We start from the raw sequence: 13962 nt of genomic DNA on the forward strand, positions 1-13962 counted from the left end.
ACAAGGGCTGCGGGGCGGCGAACGGGGCACCGGGCGCGGGACGGGGCGCGGAAGGGCCCGGCGGGCGTGAGGCTGGTGCCGGGTCCGACGTCCGCTCTGCGTCCATCTGCGGAGCCGGCGGGGAGGAGGAGGCGGGGTCCTGTGTCGGTGCCCGGCAGACGCCAGGGGGCATGGGGCGACCTCGGTGAATTTCCGTCAACGTGCATTAAGGCAATGACATTATGAAACCCAGCCAGAGTTGGGCGTGTGGTGTGGCGGGGGAGGGCCGGCCGTGTGGGCCGCCCCTCTCGGGGCCCCCTCCCCCAGCACCTGACCTGCCCGTCCCAAGGGTCTCCCTGGCGTCCTCTGCCAGCCAGGGACACCACGCAGGTGTCCAAGACGAGAGGTCAGCCAGCTCCTCCGGTCCCACAGGTGCCTTGGAGAGGTTGACAGAGGGTCTCCCCTTCCAGGGAGTGTCTCTTCCGTGCTGTCTCTACCCTGTTCACTAAAGCCTCTCTCCCTCCAACGTCTCCTCCTGGCGTCTGCGGTCAGCCCCCACCCCCACAAGATGGCATATCCCGTGACCCGTGGCCCCTGCTCATGCACGCTCTGGGGGCTATGCAGCGTCCCGGCCTCGGCAGCTGGTGTTCCCAGGTCCCCTGGAGAGAGGAGAGGTGCAAGCCCCTAATCCCACCACACCACCTCCTACGGGAAGCCCTCCCTGGTCGTCTCTCCTACTTAGTGCTCAGCAGGGGCCCAGCGGAGCCTGCCCCCCGGGAGCAGCCACACAGGCTCCCCTGGGTGCTAGAAGCAGGCAGCCCATTACTTCTGGGCCCTACCCAGCCCTCCTGCCCCTCACCCAGCATTGGCACATCCAAGCAGGTGGCCTGAGGACCGGCTCCGGGGTCACAGAGGGCAGGTCTGTCCACACCACCGCCGGAGGCAGTGGAAGACCACGCAAGACAGCGTCGGTCGGGGAAGGGAGCGTCTGCCTCGGAGCCGCTGAGCATGGGGTGGGGGGAGGGGCACCAGGGGCACAGAGCCGTCCTGCTGCTCAGAACCCAGCCACCCTGCTCGGGTGCAAGATGTCCCCAAGCCCTCCATGGGGTGTCAAAGTGTCCCTCTGCACACCGTGTTTATTTCAAGGGCTTGTGACATCAGAGGGCGGGGACACTGTCGTCACTCTGGTCTCGCAGCATGACGTCAGAGGCAAACAAACGCCTGCACCACAGTCTGTACGCTATTTACAGTTCGGGGTGAATACAAAATAGATACAAAGAGTCAGCATTTCTACAAAGGCCTCCCAGGGGCCCTCCACACCTCTGGGCTTCAGGAAGCATCTAGAACGGTCTCAGGGCCGAGTTCCATCCACAAACAGCAGAGGCAGGGGCACCTGCTTTATGGGGTGCCCCCTGAATGTGAGGGCCAGCAGAAGAGAGGGCACCCCTCTCCCCCCCGCTTCTCTCCCGTGTTAACGTGCTGAATCCGTGAGCCTAGTACAAGGGACAAGGTTAGTTCACGATGCCGCCCCACCTGGCTGGTTCATGTGCTCGGGGACCAGGGGCAGCCACAGGGCAGTTCCCGCTCTAAGCAGATGGGCTTCTACAGAGCACCCTTTGCAGTGTGGGGTCCCAGAGCGCAGGCACCTTTCCAGCCTCCAAACGGGCTTGAGGCGAGCGCCCCTGACGAGGGGAGCGCCCTCCCGTACAAGGGGCCAGGCGGGCAGGCCGAGGGAGGCCTCTGCCACCTGGCCAGGGCCCCTCCATCCTCCAGGGAGGCCCAGCGAGGCCATGGCTCATGAGTTCATGTGGGCAGGCAGGAGATGTTGGGCCAGAGGGTGCCGGTGAGGGACAGGGTGACGCCCGTGTGGCCAGGGAGGGCAGAGGGAGCCGGTCAGGGCCCCAGGGTTACAACCGGACACCCAGGCCTCCCCAGCCCAGCCCAAGTCACGTCGTGGCATCCAGCCGAACGGAGGCTCTGGACAGCCGCCGGGCCGGCTGACGTGAGGCGCGTGGGCCCCTGACGGGTCCCGGTGGCCCCTCTGCCAGAGCTGCCCAGGAGCCTGGGACCGCCGGCCACCTGCCACTCAAAGTTGTTAGCTTCTCAGGGCATAAAGCAGACAGATCCAGAGAGAGAGGTCAGACAAAGGGCCACCAAGGTCAGATGTGCAGCGTGCACGCACACTGGGCAAGGGTGTGAGAGTGCATGCACGTGGGCGTGTGCATGTGCGAGTATGTATGGGTGAGCGTGCATGTGTGAGCTTGTGTGCGAATGTGCACGCGTGCATGTGAGCATGTGTGGGTGAGCGTGTGCGTGTGAACTTGTAAGTGTGTGTATGAGTGTGTGTGAGCATGTGTGGGTGACCGTGTGCGTGTGAAGTTGTGTGTGTGTGAGTGTGCACGTGAGCTTGTAAGTGTGTGTATGAGTGAGCCCGTGTGTGCGCATTGTGTGCATGTGTGGGTGGGCTGCACGTGTGTACGTGTGCACGAGTGTGTGCGTGCATGTGAGCGTGTGTGTGCCAAGTTACATCCCCATGGGTGCGCTTGTGTATGTGCGTGTGCTGCACGTACGCAAGCGTGTACATGAGCACAGGGCCGTGGGCTTGTGGGGGCACATACTCTGGCCTAACAAGCGCCCTTGTCTTAGGACACCTTTGCCACACCTGCCAAGGGTGACTGGCCAGCTCCGTACTCCCATCACGCACACGCCCAACCAAGGGCTCACGCTCCCTGCAGAGGCCTCCAGTCTTTTCCTGCTATGCTTCTCTGAGGGTGGGACCCCGGGGCAGGGGGCGGGTGCCGTGAGGGACACGCACCGCCCGGGCCTCGGTCCGGGCGTCCCAAGAGGGGGCCTCTATGACATCATCTCCCAAAGCCGAGCCCCTAAACCATCCCCCAGAGCTGGGTGCCTCCTCCCTTCGGAGGGGCCAGAGATCTCAGGCAGGAGGCCTCTCGTCCCCCCTGTGGACGTGGAACATGCCTGAGACCCCCCCTGCTGCGGCCTGAGAGACCCCTCCCCCTGTGCAGCGGCTCTGTGGACAGGGAGCACTTCTGAGGCCAGCTCCTCCCGTCTGCAGGGGCACACAACACAGGGAGCATGTAGGACGGGACAGCAACCTTTCTCTCGGGACAACAGGCGCCTCCACCCAGGGCCTGGAGTCCTCGATGGCCGAGACCCAACAAGGCGGGTCTGTCACCGGCGACATGCTCTCTCACAGGGCCTCGAGATCCGACCCGGCCTTGCCCGGCTCAGGGGCCGCCCACCCCTGCCCTGCCTGGCGGTCTGCAGCTGGAACCCCCCTCCCCTCCCCCGTGCCGGGAGGGCGAAGGGGGCTCAGCCCAGAGGGAGATGGCGATGGGAGAGGGACCTTCCCCGGGCCACTCCGCACAGGCCACACCAAGGCCCGCAGCGTCTGCACGGGCAAGGACTTTTCCCACCACCCTGAGGCCGGAGAAACACGGCCCTGGAGAAGGACGGTCCTCAGCATGAGGGAGCCAGCACGGCCCCAGAAGCGCTCCTTCCTGGGCCCCGTGGCAACTTCCACACCTTCCCCTCCCGGAGGCTGGGCCCTGACAGCAACAGCGGTTTCCACCTCTGAGCCTGTGCCCTCCGCCCTCCACCCTCCGCTGTGGGCAAACACAGACCCAGCACAGCCACCTGCTGCCCAGCCAGCAAGAGGTGCCTATGGTGGGACCCGGGGTGTCCTGGCAAGGGGAGGCGGCAGGCACAGAGTCCACAGCAATGGCCCCTGCCCAGTCAAGAGACATTACTCCCTAAAGAGCTCTGAGCACCCGGACCTCATGCCCGGGGCACATGACTCTCAGATACTGTTTTCCAAGCCCTTCTCCGAGGACAAAGGCAGACTCTCTCGCCAACCACTTCTGGTCCGAGTCATGACAGAGCTCCCCCAGGACCTAGTGTTTGGGGCGAGGTCACTCCATAGTGGGCTTGGCCGCGTCCAGCCCGACCACACGCGGGGGTCACTGCCGCAGAGATAGCCAGGTGCCCGGGCTGCGCCTCCAAATGCCAGATGCCTCCCACCCCACAGAGTGCTGAGACTGGCTCAGAGCTGCTGTTCCTGGGGCCAAGGTGCCAACCACAGGAGACAAGGGCCCCTGCTCCCTGAGGCTCAGGCTGGAGATGGTCATCCTTGACTCCCAGGATACCAAGAAGTCACAGCCAAGGGACCAGTCAGTGCAGAGCGGGTGGGTGGACGGTCAGCCGCAGCAGGGACGAAGGAGGCACCCTACAGGACAGGGCTGCTTCAGCTCCACGGGGGGAGGGGGCCCCCCAACCTCTGGGGGGCTTTGAAGGCTTTCCCCAGGGGTTATAGCATCGTCCTGCCCTGGGTCCTGTTGAGGCACCAGTGGGGGAGCAGTGAGGCAGGGCCCCCAGGGAAAGACAGCACGTGAACCTGCTCACCACGACCTACCCGGCCCTGGGGCCTAGAAACACCAGCCCGCGACCACCCAGCATGCTCCCTGCACACGGGGCTCTATCCGGTGCTGGCCGTGGCCTGGAGCACATGGGGGTGCCCATCCCCAGGTCTCCGGTGGCTGCAAGAGCCCCCCGCAACGGCCCCGTTCCAGAAGCCTGTGGAGCAGGCCCCTCCCCACAGGAGCCGAGGCCGGGAGGCCCTGAGGTCTCACCCCCTCCTCTGCAGGCCAGCAGCTCCCTGGAGGAGAGAAGGCGTCGTCGTGCCAGCCTTGCGGGGACAGAGGGACAAGACCAAGCCGCGCCCACGGGGCAACAGTGCTTCCTTCAGCCCAAGCTCCCTCCCCACGGGCCTCAAGGCCATCGATCCTGCCCCTCGCTGCCACCCTCAGCGGGCCCTGCTCCTTGACCGCACGCCTCTTCCCTACCGCCAGGGGTCTGTCCTCTGCCATCACCCCTGCTCACACCCCAGCCAGCGGTCTGCAGAGAGGGCACGGCCGGCCTGGCGGCCCCTTGTTAAGAAATAACTTCTGCCAGACTTCACTTCTCGAGACCAAGGCGCCCCCGCCCACGTCGCTGAGGAGCGTCCCGTCTGCAGACCTGGAAAGCCAGAGTCGGGGGGAGGCGGGCGGGCGGCCTCACTTCCGCGGCCCGGCCCAGCCCACGTCGCCGAAAGGGCCCTCCCCGGTGGCGGAGCGCGGCGGGGGCCCGCACGGGGTGCACAGGTCCGAGTCCGTGTCCGACTCGCCCTCCGCGATGTAGGGTCTGACTGTGGCGCAGGGCGCCGCGGCCGCGTAGCAGCTGTGGAGGCCGTCCAGGTTCTCCTTGGACTGGGAGATGCTGAAGCCACTGAAGGAACGTTCCAGCTCCTCGTGGTCCACGGACGGGATGGAGATAGACGTGTCGCTGTCCCGCAGGGCGGTCTCATGCCGCAGGAACTCCGTGCTGGCCCTGTTGCCCCCGCTGCAGGCGGACAGCGAGCGCTCGTGGGCGGGCGGGGGCGGGATGCGCACCAGCGAGCCGTGGTCGCCCACAGGGGAGGTGCCGTGGCCCTGGCGCGGGTGGCACTGCTGCTGCCACGAGGTGGAGGGCGGGCACTGGGCCGGGGGCGCCGAGAAGTTCTTCTGGCCCGTGGAGCTGGCGGAACGGATCAGCTTGATGATGCAGCCGTTCCTGTCCCCGTGCTCGCGGCTGTCCTCGGGGCTGTGGTAGGGCGGCGCCGGCTCGGGCTCCTTGGCCCCGAAGTACGCCTCCGTCTCCGTCGGGGGGATGCCCATGCGCTGCATGTAGATGTTCACCAGAAAGTCCAGCTTCTTCTCCATGGACAACACCTGAAACAGGGGCCGCTGGACCAGGCCTGCAGCTGCCGGGAGGCAGGCGGGCACCCTCCCCCGCGTGGGCGCAGAAGCAAATGCACGAGGGGCTCTGCGCCTGACCCCACCCGCCAGCCTGGGTGGCCTCTGGGCCGCCTTGCTGTCCACCGTGGGTCCACCCCTTGGAGCAAACCGTCCAGAGGGAAGGAAGGGCCGTGGCCTCCCCCGTCCCACCCCCCCGCCCCCCCTACCTTGGGCTGGGGGACCCTCCTACCTGCTTCTCCACCTTCCCCAGCCGCCCCATCATGCTGGGGTCCTCGGGCAACTCGGCCTCGGCTGGGCCCTTGGTGCGGTCCTTGTCTGTGATCGCCGGGCCCCGCCCCACGATCTGGTCCACTCTGCCGGGAGGAGACCCCACCCCCCAGCATGAGCTCGGGCCAGGCCACGGGCCCCCTCCGGGCTGGGCCCGGAGCCGCCCGGGGCGTGGGGGGGTGGGGGGCAGCAGGGCGCCAGGGCAGGTAGACGTGGGGCACCTGGTCTCGCCCTGCTCTCTCAGCCTGAGGGGCCTGCTCCCACCCACTGCGTTCCAGCGGGCGGCACATTAATGAGGAGTAAAGTGGAGAGGGATCGGACCGCTCACCCCCCAGCTGCCCTGCCCCCCGTGCCCCGCCCCCTCCCCTGAGCTTTACTCCTCTAAATGTGACCTCAGTCAGCCCAACCGGGGGCGGGGGGGGGGGGGGGGGGTGGGCCTGGGGAGGGCGGAGCTCCACGTCTGCGGCAGGAACAGAAGCAGATGATGAGGGCCGCGGCTCCATGCACACCGGACAGGGAGGGACACAGACCAACACAGGAAACCGCCAACGCACAACACGGGGTGGGGGCAGACAGAGCCACTGCCAACCAGTCTGTGTGCTTGCTGGGCGTGTGCACGTGTGTGTGTGCGCGTGTGCTCGCGCGTGTGGGACGGACAGCGCGGCTGAGCTCAACTCGAAGGAGGCCACGGGTCCCGAACGGCAACAGGAGGTGGAAGGTTTCCATCTGGGAGGCGGACATCGGTACGATCCCCGGCCGAACGGGATGGGCCACCGACAGGCTCGGAAGGGGCCACCGCTGCGGTGTGGGCTCCTGACACTGAGCCAAGACCCACAGGTACGCGGGGGCTCACGCGGGAACAAAGTCCCGGGCTGTGTGCAAGCCGCTGGGTCAGCCCTCCGACCGGCCCGGCAAACGGCCTCCCCGCCGGGCGGTCAGGAGCCTCCAGCACGAGGCACGCTCCTCAGGTCTCAGAGTGCAGGAGGCCTACGTGAGCTGGCCGGGGCCACGTCTTGGCCTCCTTCCTCACCCACAGGCTGCTCTGTCTGCCTCTGAATGGGGAGCAGGGCTCGGGGGGATTGTTCTCTTTCTGTTGCACGAAGCAGAAGAGGGGTTCAGGCTTGCGTCAGCCACAGTACAGCCTCATGCTCTGTCTGAACTTCATGCTTGACTCATGCACGAAGGACCAGGAAGGGCGGGGGGCAGCGGGGGGACCCTCGGGCTCCAAGCAGACGCCAGTGGAGAGGGAGGAGGGTTCCCTGGTGTTTCCAAGTGTCCACACAGTCCAGGCACAGGTGCTCAGCGCCTTCACCCCTGCCACATGACGGGCCACCTGCCTGGCCGGTCCCCCCTGGGAGCCTGGAGCTGACGCTGCCGGGGTTTGGGGGAGGGGCCTCTAAGGGGCCTGTGCCCTCCCTCCCCCTGGCCTCGGGCTGAGGGGTCAGGCTAAACCCCCACGTGCCCACGCTGTGTCTCCGGCCCCTTCTCTGTGAGAATCTGCGTGTCCTCTGGCTGCAGCCGGTCCGGAGGCCCGGGCAGTTCCGAGGGCTACAGACCCCTCCCAGCTCACGGCTCTGGATGCCCACCCCTGCCCCCTGCACAATGCCCAGGACGGGCTGGCGTCTCAAGGCGGGAGAGGACGGGCAGAGCAGCGGACCAGCAAACACTGTCAGAGGCTGCCCCGGGTCAGGCCTCCTTTGTCAGGGACCCCTTTCTGACGGAAGAGCCACCAGGCTGAGAGGTCCAGCATGCTGACCCTCAGCCTCACGTGCAGAAACCCTGGCACGCGGGGAGGACGGGTCAAACACACCAGTCCCTCCAGCGGCCAGCCCGGATCCACGTGGCAGTGTCCCTGCTGGCCTCCGGGATGCTCCTGGGCCCCTCTGCCCCTGAGCTGCCAGCAGGCCAGGGCATATCTGCCCTGGCCCTCCTCTCTGCCCTGGGGGCTCCGCTGTCCCTCGGCTGAGCAGCCCTGCCCAAGGGCCACAGGTCACGGCCACCATCTGTCCCAAGGAGGCAGAAAGGTACCGAAGTTTGAACTCGTCACTAGAACAGCTGCTTCTGTGAACTCCCCACCTAACCGTGCCCTCACCTTCCACTCCGCCCATCAGCCGGGACCGGCTTCCATACTATTCTGCCCGCTGGACATGACGCAGTGAACTGTCACGCGTCCCCTTGGCACCCGGCTGAGTGCTGGGTGCCTGAGGGGGGGGGCTTCCTTACTACTCTACCCGGGTGGCTCCAAGGCGGGAGAAGCAACAGGCGCTCCTCAGATCCACGAGGCAGCCCAGGTGAGCCCGGAAGCAGGGAGGGCGCAGGGGGAAGGGGCAGGGGGGCTGGGGCGGGAAGGACACCGCCAGCTGGGGGGCCCCCGCCCAGGCTAGACGTCACTTGGGATGTCCGTGGAAAGGAGCCCCCCACGGAAAGCTTCCCCGGGACCCTGACACAGCACCCCCCGCCAGGAGCAGCCCCCCCGCCTCCCCGATGTCCCGTCGGGATACAGGCCAGGTGCTGCCGTCATGTGGCCTGGAGCGAAGGGGGCTGGCCGTTCCACAGACACAAGGCGGGAAGGGCTGGCGTCCTGACCTAGGTGAGTACTGGGGTGACTCTCTCGGAGGGGCCGCGAGTCCTTTGCTGGGGTACTTCTTGTGCCGGGGAGTTGAAGGGGGTGGGGGGCCCACAATCATATCTATCCTGGCGAGTGAACAAGAAAAGAGACACCACCAAATGCATCGTGAAACAGCGCGGAAGGCGCTCACCTAACCTGGGAGGCGCCCGAGCGAGCCCAGAACTAGGGGGGCCCGCAACCACGCGGCTGGCCCCAGGCCTGCCCGGGCCAGCAGGTGTGTGCGCCGGAGCCACCGCAGCCGGGGCACGGCGCCGAGGGTGCCGGCGAACCACGGTGGGGCCCTGCCAGTGAGGGGCAGGTGTCCCAGCTCCTTGGGGCGGCCCATGTGCTTTGTTCTTCCGGTCAGAAGGGGGAGGGGGGCGGGTAGGACAGAGGAGCCTGGTTAACAAAATCAACCTCGGTGAGAGAGACATGGGAACAGGCCCAGCGGCCGAGCCGCTGCAGTACTCTGTCTCACACGCCCCTGTGCACGTGCACGTCCACACTCTGCACGCCTCAGCTTGCACGCACGCTGCACAGGCACACGTTTGCTTGCATGTGCATAATTGCACACGCACACACTCGCACCTCACGTATGCCCACGTGCACGGCACAGGTCTAGCTGCTGCCCCGGGGCGGTGGGGGACGGTGAGCAGCTGACCGCGCAGCCTCAGCCGTGTTGAGGACAGGGTCACCCCCCGCTACCCGCCCGACGGGAGCAGCTTAAGGCCCAGAGAGACCCTTCCCTGGCGTCCAGGTGCGGGAGGGGCACACTGACCTTCCCAGGACGAGGACTTCACTACCGCCAGGGCCTGGGGAGCCGGCTGAGCCCTACAACTGTCCCCTGACCGTCCGGACACTGCTGCAGCCAGGACCCAGGTGGCCGGGGCAGACCAGTGGAGTCTGAGGGACCACGGGCAGGGGCGGGGCTCTCGCTGGAGGAAGCGTGTGACTCACTTCCGGAGAGACCACGGCAACAGCCACGTGGGCTCCTTACACCACACACACGTGTGTGCATGTGTCCGCGCCTGTGCTCGGGTGTGCGCCCGGGTCCATGGACACGCGTGTACGTGCCCTGCTGATGCCAACCCCTCACATGTGTCCTGGAACGCAGGGGGCCGCCCGTGAGGGACAGGGGTGGACAAGCCCCTGTCCTGGAATAAGCAGCAGCTCCCGGCGGGGCTCACAAAACCCCCTCTCTCGAGGCTCCCTCTCTCGAGACAACTACCCTCACCCCCAACACACACGCACACCGGTGTGCACAGGTGCACACGTACATGCGTGGACCCACAGCACACACAGAGGCACATGCACACGCCACACGCATGCATAACGTGTGCACACACGTGCACCTGTACCGTGGCCGCAGGTGCCCACACCCGTGCACGCGCGTGTGTGCGTTCACACGATACACGCACGCGCACACGTGCATGTGAATGCACACACACGTACGCTCGCCCACCAGAGCGGGGGCAGGAGGGCAAGAAGGGAGAGACAACGGAAAGATTACAACAGACAGACCACACGAGGGTGTGCAGAAGGCCCACGTAGGGCCGGCGTGGGGCCCGAGAGGAAGGGCCCGGAGGCGGCGGCAGGCAGGGCCGACCACCGCGTCCCCACAGCCCTGTCTGCCACCCCCCCTCTGGGGGCGGCACGAGGACCCCCACGTCGCCCCCCACCCCCCGTGCTGGCCCCTGAGGGATGCCAGCCCTCCAGAGCCACCCCGGCTGTGGCCCAGAAGGACCCGGCCTCCACGCCCCAGGGCTGGCAGGTGGGAGGGGGGGAGCTCTTGCCTGGACTGCAGGTTCTTGATGCGGGACAGCATGTCCAGGTGGCCGGCCGAGTACTGCTCGATCACGTCCATCACGTCGTATGGCCGCAAGCTCTCTTTGAACTTCCGCTTGGACACCAGGAACCGCATCACACTGGGGTGGGGGCAGCCGTGAGCCCCGGGCACCCCCCAGCATCTCCAAGAACAGGCACCGGCCGACGCCACGATCATCCGGGCCGGTCACCCACCCTCTGTGTACACGGGCCACTCCCGGGCCGCAGGGTGCAGACGACCCTTGTCCCCCCCACCCCCGGGAGCCGCCTCCCGGTAGCCTCCGTGCTCTGCACCCAGGACGGGTAGGTGACAGCCGTGGCATGAGGGGCCACGGGAGCCACAAGGCACAGGTGTCTCACCAGAGCACATGCCCCCACACCAGCCCCCAGAGGGCCCGCATCCCAGGGAGAGCGGAAGCTGAGTCCCTCACCACACGGCCCGGATGCTGACTTTGAGGCCTGGGGTCAGATCTTCGGTCACAAACTCGCAGTTACAGCTCTTGTTGTCCTCTGCAGCGTCCTCCCCGGGGAGGCTCGCTTCTGGGAGGGGGCGAGACGCGGCCCGTGAGGGGCGGAGTTGCACCGAGGACAGAGGGGCCGCCCCCCTCCCCCGAGCAGTGCCCTGATTCCCCGGGGAGGCCACCTTCCAGCCCACCTGCTCCCCTCAGCCGAGCGGCTCACAGGACGGCTTCAAAGTGGACAGAAACCATGGAAGATCGTCCAGCCACGAACAGGCATGAAGCCGATTTGTGGCCCCGCATGGGCGTGTGAGCACACAGCACGTGACTCGCTTGTGTGAAAAGTGCAGAGGAGGCCAAGGCACACGGGAAGCAGCAGCCTGGCAGTGGCCGGGGCTGGGAGGGGCCCTAACAGGTGCAGGTCTGCTCTGAGCCAAAGAATGTGCTGGATTGAAAGCTGAGTGTACTGCCACCAAAGTGCTCACTGTGATGTGGCCGACCCTACGTTACGGGAGTTGCACCTCAGAAGAAAGGGTCGAGGAGAGTCGCTGCTCAAGGGGGCTCCGGGGCCCTGGGTGGTGCTCGGGGGACAGCAAGAGCGCAGGCAGACGGCGGCCTGACCCACCTTCTGAGTTCTGTCGGGACGCGGCGCCCTTGATCCGGAAGGCCTGGCGTGCCCGGCTACGGTCCCCGAAGCTCCAGCTCTTTGGCACCTTGCTGGGACTGTCCTCCAGACTCTGGTCAGCACTGGGTGACCGGCGGACGGTCTGGGCCTGCGGGGACCCCTTCCCCTTGGCGGCCACGCCTCGGGGGCTGGAGAAGACACGGTCTTTCAAACTGACCTTCTGACTGCTCCCACGAGGACCGACAGGGGCGGACACACAGAAAGACAGCAAGAGAAGTCACTGTGCAAAGGACACTCACACCCCAACGTCCGCTCACAGCCCACGCCGACAGGTGCACACACGGGCGCCCCTAGGGCCCCTCAGTGCTCGGCATGGCCGGTGGGGGGGCGGGGAAGTGGACTCTTAAATCACTTTGGGTGCTACGGAAAGGTGCTGGGCCTTCTCCACACTGTCCTGCCAGGTCTCCAACTCCACGGTGACACTCTGCGGCACGAGGGCCCCAAAATGCCCCGTGGCTGTGGCTTTTCCCTGGCAACCTTCTCTGGTTTCCCTGCCTGCCCCTCCATACCCCGTAACTGCCCCAGGGTCTGGGGCGGGGGGTGAGGTCCACAGCTGCCAAAACCCCCTCTGCCAAACCCCGGGAGCCACCTGGAGAAAGGTTTGGAGCAGGAGCAGGAAGCATGGAAGCGTGGAGGGGGCCGGGGTGTCCTGTGAGGCTCGTCTCCTCTCCCCGGCACCAGGGCCAGCACAGGCTCCCGCCCCCACATACAGGATGCATCCGGGAACTGAATGCCCACACTTCCAGGGGGTGGTAGGGACGTGCCACAGGGAGGGGCTACCGTGGCCAGCCAGGGGTCCTCAGGCCTCCCTGTGCAGTTGGGTCTGATACCCTCTGGGCAGCAGCCACGAGACAGGAGTGGGTCACTGTGATCCGGGGGCAGGTCAGGCCCAGGGACCAGTTGGCCCCTGGCTTCCTCCCACTGGACAGTTTCCACTGTGGAAGAGCATGGCTCTTGTGAACTGTGAACCTGCTCACACCCAGCACATGCAAGGAGCCACAGAACTTTCTAGAACAGCCTCTGAGCAAAGCCCTGCGCTGCTCCCGGGGCCCGACGGGGGCCTCTGCTGTCACCGGGAAGCCACCATCACCTGCTCACCATTCAGACATCGCCAGACCCCACTGTGGCTCCCCTGGGTCAGCCACCCCCATCGGCCCCAACCAGAACCCACAGCCGAGACAGGTCCCTGAGACGGCGCAGACATGACTGGCCACGGAGAAGAGACGGCCAGTGGCCTGGTCTACCCAGCCTGGAAACAGCATCCCCTCCCACCTCCCTGAGCAGCTGAGATCACCCGTCTGCTAGTGAGCAGGTCTCCCCAGGACAGGGAAAAAGGGAAGAAAGGAGCCTGTAAGAGCTAGGAGTTGAGCTGCGGTGTGGATCCCACTCGGGTGGAGCAGGCATCTGCTGGCTCGGGACACTGGCCCGAGCCCGTAACGGCTGTGCCCAGCACAAGGCCAAGAAGGCCAGACGGGTGCGAGGGACGCCGGAATCCAGGCACCGTGCGGCCCTCCGCACAGACGACCTCCTCCTTCCCAACGGAGATCAACAGCTGGTGCAGGGAGACCGGACGAAGCAACGGCCCCGCTGAGCCCCCGGAGCTGGGCCCCACGCAGCCGTCTCGAGGACGGAGCCACAGGAAGGCCTTGCTGTCCCAGCTCTCGGAATGTGCAGACCGGTGAGGGACGCTCTGCCGCAAGAGCCCGCCATGTGGGTGCCCAGACTGCACAGCTCAGTGTGTGCAGCACCCGGCCCCCGGCCCCCCAGACCCGCCCCACGTCCAGGTGTCCACGCAGCCCCTGCTGCAGCAGGTGTCGAGGGAAGGACTGCCTTAATAACCTCACAAGCCAAGGACAGAAGCGAACCAACGCGGGCTGGGGCTCTGGCCACCTGCTCCGGCGGAGAGACCCCCGGACGAGACCGCCGTGGGTGTGCAAGGGCGGTCTCTCCTGGCACCGGTGCTCTGGCATTCACACGGGACAAGGGGAGCAGGTTCCGGAGGGTCTGGGGGAGACAGCCAAGCCCCAGCCTTCTCCTCCCCTGCCTGCTGCCCACAGCGAAACCCTAAATACCCGGGGGAGGGGAGGGGAGGGGAGGGGGGGAGGCCTGCACCGACATCGGCCACGCTTGGGTCTGCACAGCCGGGGCCCAGCTCAGCGGGGAGGGAGCCAGCATCCGCGGGGAGGACCTCCCGCCCGCGCTCCACCACGGATGTGCCCAGGGAAAGTGCGAACGATGACGGGGCATCCGTGAGGCTGAGCTTGGCCTGGGCTCCTGGACTGGCCGTCTGGTCCCCCAGCAGCCTGACCGCGGCCCCTCACCCGAGGGCCCAGCCTGTGGCCAGAAGCC

At 66.6% G+C, this 13962-nt stretch overlaps 1 protein-coding gene across 17 annotated transcripts in view; it reads right to left on the reverse strand.

The window, feature by feature from the left end:
- Positions 1 to 1097: 1097 nt before the first annotated feature.
- KCNQ2 (potassium voltage-gated channel subfamily Q member 2) overlaps positions 1098 to 13962 on the reverse strand; it is a 52780-nt gene continuing 39915 nt past the window's right edge. For 4 of the 17 annotated variants that reach the window (XM_058686215.1, XM_058686212.1, XM_058686213.1 and 1 more), the window contains 6 exons: positions 11554 to 11777; positions 10902 to 11010; positions 10440 to 10571; positions 8625 to 8732; positions 6001 to 6124; positions 1098 to 5744 (listed from right to left, as the gene is read on the reverse strand). In XM_058686215.1, the coding sequence (XP_058542198.1) occupies positions 5052 to 5744; positions 6001 to 6124; positions 8625 to 8732; positions 10440 to 10571; positions 10902 to 11010; positions 11554 to 11777 (1390 nt within the window). In that variant the 3' untranslated portion in view covers positions 1098 to 5051. The remainder of the gene's footprint in view (positions 5745 to 6000; positions 6125 to 8624; positions 8733 to 10439; positions 10572 to 10901; positions 11011 to 11553; positions 11778 to 13962) is intronic. The other 13 variants (XM_058686214.1, XM_058686211.1, XM_058686226.1 and 10 more) reach the window with 7 other exon arrangements.

This window comes from Neofelis nebulosa, chromosome 9, assembly GCF_028018385.1.
Source record: "Neofelis nebulosa isolate mNeoNeb1 chromosome 9, mNeoNeb1.pri, whole genome shotgun sequence".
NCBI lineage: Eukaryota > Metazoa > Chordata > Mammalia > Carnivora > Felidae > Neofelis > Neofelis nebulosa.